The sequence below is a fragment of the Aphis gossypii genome, chromosome 1 (assembly GCF_020184175.1).
Source record: "Aphis gossypii isolate Hap1 chromosome 1, ASM2018417v2, whole genome shotgun sequence".
In the NCBI taxonomy this organism is placed as follows: Eukaryota; Metazoa; Arthropoda; class Insecta; order Hemiptera; family Aphididae; genus Aphis; species Aphis gossypii.
Window position 1 is genome coordinate 50,606,678 of NC_065530.1, and position 12,507 is coordinate 50,619,184.

A 12,507-nucleotide genomic window follows, 5' to 3' on the forward strand; every position below is an offset into this window, starting at 1 on the left:
AATTATAATATGAATAAAACCTCTGTTATTTTCCGTGGTGGCCAATGTTATAATAAATATATAACCACACTGGTCTGAGTTTTCATCGTGGGTTTCCATCTATAATAATAATATCCACTATAATGATACATCTAAAATGTATACCGCTGGCAACTTAATTTTGGATTTTTTTCTAAGGCTTGACAAAATATTACATTAATTAAAAAAATATCTTTGTGGTCATAAAATAATGTTATTTTAGAATTCAATATCATAAAAATATAAATAAATAACAAATAATAATATAATATTATTATGTTATGCATCTGATTATCGGTGTATCTATATTGGTCATATTTCTGATAATATAGACGCGGTATAATAAAATATGTCAGTAGGTCCTATATTATTATTACGAGCATTGTAATATTATGATTTCAAATAAAAATCTGAAACATGAAATTACTTTTATTTTGCATTACGTGATACATAAAAAAAAAAAAAAAAAAAAAAATGAAAAATGAATTGGCATTTTAAACATAGAAATCCTAAAAGTTTATTGAGTTCGATTAATTTGTCTCTTCTAGATGTGATTCGTAACTTGAAGTTTTATCTGATAAAAAAAAAGAAATAATAATAATAAAATTAAAATATGGATATAAAAGTTTTAAAAGTTTTAATATTTATTTCAGAAAATCTTTGCACGTTTATAAAAAGTACAATTCTAGAAAAATGAATGTTTCATCTATATTGTTAGAGTTTTAATATTCAGAGCAATTCAATAAGAAAAGATGAATAGTATTATAATTGTTCCATAATAATAATCATTTACTTGATTATTAATTATTTAATTAATCGTTGAACCTTACAACTATAATAGTTGTAATGAATTTCCCTTTAATTTCGCTGATTTGTTTACTTATGGTCTAAACTAAGTACCTATATACTAATTTTAAAATTCATAAATGATGTTAATAACTCAGGGAAGTGTCTTACAGCAGTAACGGTGTTATGTTTCATTTTTAAATAGTTTGAAAATTATTCCATTCTGACACAGTTAACGAGCTAACAGTGAATAAAAAAGAAGTATAGGTAATATATATAAAAAAACAATAATGAATCAGTAAAATTAATTTTAAATTGTATAAAATAAAATTAACAACCTTAATATTTACTAACATTTACTACCAAAATTTAGTTAATAACCATGCAATATAATATGTTTAACTATACAAATAATTTAATGTTAATGATTTTCAAAAACATAAAACATTATTCATAAAATAATATTGTTGATTGATATTTTTAGCATTATTCACAAAAAGTAAATATTTAAACAACTTAAGCTGTTGCATAATATTAATAGTATTTTTTTTTTTTATATATATATATAATTCAAAAGCAAGTAAAGTTTGTTAATTTTAAATAATGAACTCTGCTAATACACGGTTTAGCTTAAAAAATGCAGTAATCCGAATAGATTTTAATATGGCAGTATAAGAGCTTACATAAAAAAACATTGTTATAGGAATTTGTGGAACCTTTTCCATACTATAGGTAAATATGTAGTCTTTGGTGAGTTTTATCGTTTTAAGCGTGTAATAAGGAGTTTTTAGGAAGGTAAATAAAGAATGTTTACTAAATGGATAATTTGGTTTGCATATATTATAGTTCATTTGTACATCACGAGTCGCGTTATTATACACTTTGAAGTTATTATAACAAAGAAATGTAGTAATTGTTTCTAAGTAAATATTGTCTCGTACCGTTATGGTTTGAGGCATATCGCATTATACGCACATTTACATATCCAAATCCTAATTATAGTGTAGGTAAATATGATTGTTCGTTACATAATTTTATACCTATGGTGTTAAAATGTATTCTTGCTTTGCATATGTATTTTTTTTTATCCGACCGATACTGTTATTAATTATTATATTTAAAATTAAAAATAGGTAGTCACATTTATTATATTTTATATAAACATATTCATCTATGAATTAATAGACAATTGTATTATTTTAAATACATATTATACCAGAAAATGAATGAGTATGATTACTATATATTGAAATTATTGACTATTGTAATACGGTTGCAGCAAATATTATTATATTATATTTTTGTAGTAGATCAAGGCTTAAAAATATACAGTGTTAATTAGTTTGTAATAATTTTAAGTTTTCATAATTAAAAAAATTGTCAAGATCATATTATAATATAATAATAAATTAAAACTATGGTAACATTAGTATCTTTGATGCGTTGTTATATATACTTGCTGCGAGCTCGAAGAAATTTATATTATTTTATTCTTGTCCACGATCGAATGTTTCCTTAAACGTCATTGCGTTGCTATTTGATTTTGTTTAGCATATTGATGATAGTTGCAATTATTGTAAGTTGTTACTAAAGTATGCTTGTTCAAACTTGTTGCCTTATTTAATTAATAATTTTAATATTTATTTTTGCTAAATTATTATTTTTTTTATTATTATTTTAAATATCAAAATTTAGTGAATTCGAAGGAAAGAATCAGTTGGCGAGAGGCGATAGTGGAGAAGTTTACCAGTGGTAACACTTAAGGGCAAATCAACTTGATATTTAATATTATTAATAATTATAAATAGTTAATAAGACATAATAATTAAAAGTAGTATGATATTGAGTATGTATAAATGAAACGAGGTTTTGTTTGGTTTTATTATTTTTAGTTTAGATCGTTTCAACTTTTAACCTCTCTATAATTTTTCTGATCTCTTTCAGTTTTTATTATTTATTTGACAGATTGAGTTTATTTAAGTATTTTATTTTTATTATTATAACACGTGACTTAAACATATTAATATCCTTATTTGTATTGCGTAGGTATCACATATTTGTTTGCTATTTTTATTATTTCTTATTTTCTTGTGTTTTTGAATTATCAGCAATTATTAAATTTATAATTTTGGATAAAAATAAGTATAACAAAATTACTTATAATATAATGATTAACATTTCATCGTTATTTTGACTATTATACAAATGATCTTCAGATGTATACCTTATAAAGCACTGAATCAAATCCACTTCCGATTCAATGTATGACTTATAGATATTTTTCATGATTTCTTACGCATCGGTTGGTCGAATGAATATTGAACGAAATTCTTTAGAAACAGGGAAGTACATCGGGTACGAACAACATTTCAATAAGTCTCGTCATTCCGAATGGACCCTTCAAACTACAGATACCGACTGTTCGTTATCGTCTACACTTTCATAATATCATATACAACAAATAAAAATAAAGGACACTCAAACAGGAAAATGCGTCATTATCATTCAAAAGTCGAGTTTGGGGAGGGTACTTGTTATGCTTCGATGGTGTATTTATAACCATATATGTTCACCCCGTTATTATGTATTATTTATGCTCAGAAGAAAACCTATGGTTGTGACCTTTGTTTTTCAAAACGAAAACAAAATTGCTTACATTTTAACTTATTGATGAATACAATATACAAGTGTACTTGAATTAGGTATAATTATGATTATACATAAAATAAAAACAATGGTGAATACATATAACACGTATAAAATACAATACTAAAAAAGTACAATTATATCAATTGACTTTCAATAATATTTTTTTGTTTGAATTTTGAAAAAAGTGTATAATATCGATTTTCAAATTTAAATCATGTATTATTTATTATATTGGATCTAATTTTTAAGGTGAAAGTATAATTATAATTAAGATTGAAAGTATCCTTATAAAACAGATTTTAATTTTGTTGTTTCTCTAAAATTGAGTAAAACTTACGATGATTTTTAAAAACCAATTATATCTATAATACCGTTCAATTTTAGGAAACTTATTTTGGATTATTTAATAGTGTTGGTTTTTAAATTTACATTCAACAAATAGGTACTTTAAATTTAAAATAATGAGATGTATATCTAGTCGAAGGTATTTAATATTATATATTTAAATTATTTTTTTAGTGTTTTATTTATTTAATTATTAAGTTATTTTATATTTCTAATGAATTTAAATAATATTTTATAGTAACCAATTCATAATTATTTTTATAATTAGTACAGTTGAATAAAATATCTCTCTTTAATCATTCATATTTCACTTATTCGTTAATAGTTTATAATTATTGCCGATTTGTCTCTATTATGCATACTACTTATTATGATTGGTAAGGTTAGTCAGATTTTAAAGCAGATTCTTTTTTTTATATATGAGATAGAAATCTAATTTTTATACATAAATTCGTTTCACGACATTCTGATTCCAAATAAACCGATTTATTTTTGCTTTTTTCGGTTTTTTTTACGTAAATGCTTTTTTTTTTTTTGCTTTTTTCAGTTATTTCAGCTGTCGAATTTTTATATGTTTAAGTATTATGCTACTCTAATTATAACAAAAAATTTGATTAATAAGAAATGTGAAAACCCAAAATGCGGACTAAATGGTTATATTGGATTATAACTGTTTTCGTTATCGGCTTGTTTATTTAAATATATTAATAGTGTATAGATTATCGATTTACATATATAGGCTGCACTACTTATCTACACGGTTAGTATACCTGTAACATCGATCGTTTCAACATTTAAGATGTAGTTTTTTAATTTGAAATGTCTTGTATGAAGTATGCATTGATCACTTCAGTGGATGTAGAGTGTTCGTTTTTTATGTTAAATGTTAAATATAAACTCTATAAAAAAAAATAAAAAAAAATATATAGTTAATATTAAAATATTAACTCTATAGTCAATTTCACTACTAAAAATCAAGGTAAATACACTGTAGTTAGTTATTTTTTTAGTTTAAATTAATTTTCCAATTTTCTTTTATTCATTTTTATAACTAGTTCACGTTAATTTTTGGATTATGTTTTTTTTTTTAAAAAATAAATACCTATACTTTTTTTGCTTTTTTAAAACAATTGTATGCTTTTTTAGTTGCTAATTAAAATCCGAGCTCTAATATATAATATACTTATCTATGTATCATAAATTTACTTACGCCTTAGTTAATATTTATGACCAACTTGTGATATTATGTTTATTTTAAATGCTTACATTGAATATTTAAAATCAAATAGAGTTTAATTTTATAATTGCATTCATTAAATCTAAAATCGTTATCATAATATTCCAGATCATATGAAAAATATACGTTATAGTCTCTACTACTTTAGTGCAGTATTATTTTTTTTATGGGCAAAACTTAAATATGAATATATAGGTATATTTTATTATTCTCTCGTGTTTTGACGAAAATTTTATTTTGTAAAAATTAAAACTATTAGAAAAAAAAAGAGAAAGTAATATAAAAGTCTGAAAAATATATAATTTAATAAAAGTTTAGTTCTATACAACATTATTGCGTATGTTGAGATACATTTCATATACATTTATGTGATTTTCCAAATTTTCAAAAGACCGTTGTCGTCAAAAGAAAACTCCAAGGTAAAAGTAATATGATTTTTGACCATTACGCAGTTCATCTGTGTCCGAGACTATTATAGTGCTTTTCTTTCCCTCTCTTTACCCTCACTATCTCAATGTATCTCTCTCTAGCGCAGTAGCGCATACTATTTTTCTCGTAAAGCTCTCCGGTAGATTTTGGCCGTGGGAAAACACATACGAGATATCAAAACACGGCAATATTGCGAAACGATTTTTTGGTATTTTTTTCATTTTATTTCATACGCATTTAGAGGAGAGGAGCAGCGTCGGTCGGCGGTCGACGTGTAAAAGTCCAGAGGCCAGTAATAAAGAACGATAAAGGGGGAATAAAAAATAGATTAGTAAGTGAGGCACGTTTTGCATTAAGGCTGGCAGTGTATGTGGAAAGAGGTAACCACCGTCGCCGACGCCGTCACTGCCGCTGCCCCCTAAGCTACTTCTCGCCATCTGGCATATGTGTGTATTATATATATTTGTGTGTGTGTGTGTGTGTGTGTATACACACGTCTTATCGAAATGCCGTGCACACGTCTCTCTATACGGTTTCTGACCTTTGGAAAGGGGGAAAAAGAAAGAGAATATATATGACACATCGCTAATCTTTATTGCCAACGGTGCTTACACTGCCGATATGTAATATTAATTATTTTCCTAACGACATATTTTGTCTCAATACTAGCTCTATAATATTATATAAATGTAATATTTACGAGTACCACCTATCCAGGCACGGTGTATTGCTGTAACTTAGCAATATCAGCGTGTTGGCTTATAATTATTATAGAAAAACGTATTTATCAGAAGAAATTTGCATATCTATATTATAATAATTAATAATATTTTTTTCCGAATCGTCAACTTTCTATAAATTACCGATAGTCAGTGTATTAATTGTATTCGGTAACAAATATAACATAAACATAGTATTTTTTACGCAATAATGTAATTTTTAATTTAATTATAATATGTGACGTTTAAAGTGTTATCATAAGTGTACTATTTTTTTCAACGTGTCGAAAGGAACTTTGTTCATCACTATAACGTGTATATATATATAAATTATACATATATATTGTACACAGCTACTAACAATGCTGAGCGAGACCTTATTCGGAGTTTATAATAAATTAAATTAAAACATCACTAATTTTTCGAATTAAATAATTTTTATGATACAGTTCACAATAATGTTTTCATAAAGGATACGTGATGCGCGCGTTTATTAAATTGCTTAAAATGCGTTAACCAAAAAAAAAAAGGAAACCTTTTTAATTGAATAGCTAAAAGGCTTATTATATATCATGTGTGACTTTGTTATTATCACGTGTGTACAGTTTTTCACATTGTGGTCAACACTAATTCTGTATACATTTTATTAAATTTGTACTAGCTTCAGGATGTAGACCATCCGTAATATATAGGTAGTAAAGTAATGGTTATAGTTACTGTATAGTGAATATTGTGTATAATATACGAATATGTGATATATATGTTAATATATAATATATAAAACTAATGACGTTTGTATAGGTTTTTTAGACTTAGAAAATACTAAACTAATTTACACTTATAATTGTTCACTCTTGTTTCTTTAGATTCGGCAGTGTTCATAATTTCGTTGTTCGATCATTATAGGTCGTATCAATAGTTTATACTAAGTTCAAACTTAATGGAATATTTACCAAACGGTATAATATTTATAATCCTGTGGTAGATTGTCCAGCTTGGTTGAATTAAATCACAAAGAAGGTATAATAATATCGACGAGAATTATTCGCTCTTGAACTGAAAATACACCGAGATAAAGATATACCTATATAGGCACCCATATTTTATACTTGTTCATTCTTTTACAGTGGAGGTCAGGTTATAAAATAAGTATTATGATGTATTGTACTATGCACATACAAGTATTCACTATACACAATTAGTTATAAAATAGAAAATATCATATTATGTGTATAAACAAATATATTTAACGGTTATAAAAATAGTATTGGATTTATTTTACTTTGTATTGTTTGTAATTTTACGTACTGCGATCAAAAATTAATGACATGTGCTGTCTATACAAAAGTATTTTTTTTATCTAAATGATATGGTTTACCTAAAAAATAAAACTCATACATAATATGTACAAAATACATAATATTATTGTTAAACAAAGTATTCGAGCTCTGTTTGCTGCAGAGCAAATTGAATATTCATAAATTAGGGTTTACCTAGGTAAGGATTACTGAGGACTAAATAATTTGAATTTAATATATGTCAATAAAATCTACATTATGTAATTGGTTTTTCAATTATTAGTCATTACATATTATTTATAAATATAGGTTTATATAATATGTATATTTTGTATAAAGGTACTTATGTGTTACATATGGGGTGAAACACTAAACTCAGCGTTTTATTGTATTGTTATGATTTATAATTATTTTTTCATTAAACTAAGCTATTAACAAACATTATATTATGGTTTCATGTTAATTTATATCCTTTGTAATATTTGCATATAACATGTAATTTTTTTTTTTAACTTGATAATCAAAAAGTTATTGTATATCGAATAATGTCAAAAGGATTTAATAAAATTCGTATAAAATAATGTAGTATGCTTAACTTAGTGGTATATCTAAGGTAGCGGGATAATAAAGACATTGAGAATGTTTAAAATAAAATAAAATGTTTGTTTTTATTTTTCGATGTTAACAGTTCCATACTTTTCAATTTTCGTTTAAATCACTTAGATAATTTGACAAGTGAATCGTTGACTTAAAGTCAGTAGTACAATCATAACAGACACATAATATGAAATACATACAAAACATTTGTTTTTAAACTTATTAGTTAGCTCTAGATTATCCCCAGAATTTATTAGAATTAATTTTCACTAACTAGTAAAGTTTTCAAACCTTTGTGCTACCAACAGCACAACTTTATATTTTCGAAATTTTTTCTGGTTAAAAAATATTGTATTCCTTTTTTATTGGATACTGTTAGATAACTCCAAGAATATTTGGATATTATTTTTACTGGTAAAGCTTTTTTAAAGTGTTTTTTATTTTGTACTGCTAACAGCATAACATTTTGTTGCCAAATTTTGCCTGAATAAAAAATATAGAGTTCGATTTAATGGAAATCGTGATCTGAAGTCAAGATTCATATCCATCAAAGGTTTATATTTTATAAATACACCTTGGAAGTAGTCTCGAGAGTTGAGAATTATTTACATATGCTAGTAATATAATAATCACATGTGTAAATAACTATATTTTTGATTTGATCGAGTTCATATATTATATTAGACATTGTGGCTACATTGCAAATTTTCTAGAATAAGAAAGATTCCATTTACTATCATTGATGTTACCTTATACGCTGAATTAAAAATATTTTAATAAGTTAATTTTAATTATACCATTTTTTGTATATCACGCCACATGCATGAATTATATTAATTAATAATATTTTTAAAATAAAGATTAAAAACTTGAATAAGGTAAAATATAAGCAAAGAACGGTTGGTTAACTGAATATTACTTTATAGATATAAAAATAATTAAGTTGAAAATAGAAAATAATCATATTTGCTATTAAGAACTATAGTTTTTATTTAATAATTTAATACCAATAATAAAGTGTTTAATATTTTGCCTCCAATCTCTTTGTAAATATTAGTAAACAAAAATAATTTCTGGCGATACTTATACGATTCGAATTCAAATGTCTAGTTACGCTTATTTCTATTCAATAATATACTAATATAATAATAATATTATAATACTATCATGATAATAGATTTAATGATATTAGCAATCCCGTTTTAGTGTCATTGTCCATACAATATTTGATTTCACAATCAGCTTAACAAGTTATGGTAAAGTCAGTGATTAGATTTACCGTTTATAACTTATGTATAATTTAGTATACCATGAAGACATAGATCATAGTTGTATTAAATTCTCTATTACGTGTATATATTATAAAGAAATTAACAATTATTAATAACAATATTATTATACTTTATGGTATTTCTAAAAAATATTGTTTGATAACAGTAAAAAAGAAAAAAAGTTTACGGACCAAATTGAATACCCAACCATTTTATACTTACCAGTACTAATAACATATTATATAAATATATTATTACCTATAGTAATGTTACCATTATGATAATTTTTTTGATATTAATAAAACAGAAAATAGTTCATTAAATTTTAATTAAACACATGATTGTTTATATAATATTTTAATAGTCGTGTTATTATTTTTGTCAACAGTACCACCATCGATTTCTGACTCGTTGAGTAGTTCAGACGCAATAGTTCGAGAAGGGGCGAACGTGTCGTTGACGTGTCACGTAGATGGTTATCCAAAACCAGATATCAAATGGAAACGCGACGATGGTTTGGCAATCAACATCAATAAAACTTTGAACGGTAAGGATTTTTGTAAAATGTCCACACTGGCCATCTGCAGATAATATTATAATCTTGGAACTATTGAATTTGCATTCGCTCTTATACAAATACTACGTTTATAATACCTGTACAGCATAAAATATTTATACAAAACCACAGAATATTTGTACTTAAACGTATTATTATATGCACTCGACAATGGCACTACTAGCCACGGTGGGGATAGCCCCATCGGCGGCGGTCAAAAGTTTTAGGCGCACGTCTTCTTCCGCGCTCTTCGCCTTCCCCCCTCACACCGATCGTCTATACCAACGAGCTCACAATACCTACGGAAACAAATGGAAATATTAAACGTTAACAACAATAATTATCGCTCTTCTGCAGGTTGTATATTATGTATATATATATATATATATATATACGTATAATAATAATGTTTTTGCGGGGAGGGCTGCCGATCGGGACTACAAGGCGGAATATTTGCAGTCTTATTCGCTTCCCGGTCCCCATTTAATTGGAACAACAATAATAACACGCGGGTGGTGTGGTAGCAGGACATTTTAATAGCGACAATCCTTATTGGTAGCAATGAATCATTGACAGTGTATATATACAGTCGGTCCTGTTGTACACAAAGGAATCCGAAAACTTTTCAAACGCGCGGGCCGGCAAAAGTTCGCCTCACGCGTAAACCCGCCGCCACCATTACTGCTGTACCTATATACCTATATATCTATCCCACGACATTTATATATAAGTTATAGTATTCGCGCGTGTATAAGATTTGTCGCGACAACGTTATCTATATATAATGTACACACATATATATATATACCTAGTTCACCTATACACACAACCCCCCCCCACCCAACTCGCACGCGTTTTGCTAACTGCTCCGTCCACGAAATAAGTTTTCAGTTATTATTATATCAGTTATAATTATTATTGTTATTATTAGTTGTTTTATTACACCGAGAATTCGGTTTTTTTATTTGCTTATTGGTCGTAGTATTCATTATAAAATGTGTTTTATGTATATTTAAGTGACCGAATGGGAAGAGCCCACTTTGGAACTCCATCGGATCAGTCGGCTGGACATGGGTGCCTACTTGTGCATCGCCACAAATTCTGTACCTCCGTCGGTCAGCAAACGGATAAAAGTCAGCGTAGACTGTGAGTATACGTAAACATATGTCATATTCATATAAAATGCCCAGTTAATATATTATCATAATAATGAAAAAACACTGTTACTCACAATCTCTATATACTTCGTCATCGTAACTACAAAATATACTGTAACGTGGGTATTAGGTGTATATAATATAATTGTCAATATTTAAACACTTATGAAGATTTGAATACCTGTCCAAGTCGTTGACGTCATATTTTCACGATTTTCTATTTACTACGTAAATTTATGTGTATTATACGATATAAGAAAGTTATTAGAATATAATATTATTTAGATCGTGTTTATAGTATTTACGAAAGTCATAATATTATGTGCTCATATTATGTAGCATACTATCTATAGTATATTATACATTTATGAACTTCATTCCAAGAAATAAGAATTATGAAAATTAAAATTATTGTGTTTAAATATAACGATATTATAATATTTAATTACTTTAAGGTTCCTTTAACATCATTATTTAGCCGTTGGCTTTCAGTATATTGAAAAAAACCCGTTGTTTAAGTTTTTCACGGTCGTAAACTTTCAACGACCGGTCGTGATAAAACATTTCACATCTTCACCATGATTGTGCGAATTCCCGCTGGAAACTTTTTTATATGAAATGTTTTCACTCGATTTCGCTGGTTTCCGTAAAGTCTAATAGTGATTTTTTATTTAATGCTTGATAAAAATTCTATAGGCACTATAACTACTTTTGAAAAAGACAGTCACATAGATATTCAGATAAATATCGATTAAATCTCCTTATTATATTAAAATTTAAAATTAATATTTTCCTCTATTTATGGCAAATATTTACTTACGTTTAAAGTATAAATGTGAGTATAATATTATACATAGCTCATTGTTATCATGTTATTATTTGTTATTTACTTATTTATTTTTATTAAAATATTTATAAATTAAAAAAGCTGCATAATATTTTATCAAAATAAATAATATCTATGGCCTCTTTTCAATATCAATCATAAATTAGTTAGTAAGCCAAAGACCTTGGTAAATTGTTTTATATTTAATCTACATTTTCATACAAACCAACAGCGTAAATAATAAATATATACTCCAATATTTTATAATAATAATTTCACACTGAGTCAAAAATATGGAACCTTATACCTGAAGAATAAATCAATTCATAAAACCCCAAAGTTAATAATAAATAGAATTTGTGAGACTCGGTGAACTACTGAAGTGTGGATGATGTCATGATGAATCAATTCGTTTTCGTAAAATGTTACCAGTTGTGACTTATGATGATAATATTATAGTATCATCATAATTATGTTTAAATTGACATTTAAAACTAAATAGAAGGATTCGTGAAAACAACTTGTACCTATAATCAGTTATTATAACTCATCCAAAGGCGCAGTTATTTATCTTTCATAGGACGCACTAAATGCCACGTGGCCGTTATCGTCGACGTAT

The 12,507-nt window shown here is 26.4% G+C and overlaps 1 protein-coding gene across 2 annotated transcripts in view; it reads left to right on the top strand.

The window, feature by feature from the left end:
- LOC114130025 (neurotrimin-like) overlaps positions 1 to 12,507 on the top strand; it is an 86,922-nt gene that overhangs the window by 43,435 nt on the left and 30,980 nt on the right. For both annotated transcript variants that reach the window (XM_027994908.2, XM_027994910.2), the window contains exons 4-5: positions 9,738 to 9,896; positions 10,923 to 11,051. In XM_027994908.2, the coding sequence (XP_027850709.1) occupies positions 9,738 to 9,896; positions 10,923 to 11,051 (288 nt within the window). The remainder of the gene's footprint in view (positions 1 to 9,737; positions 9,897 to 10,922; positions 11,052 to 12,507) is intronic.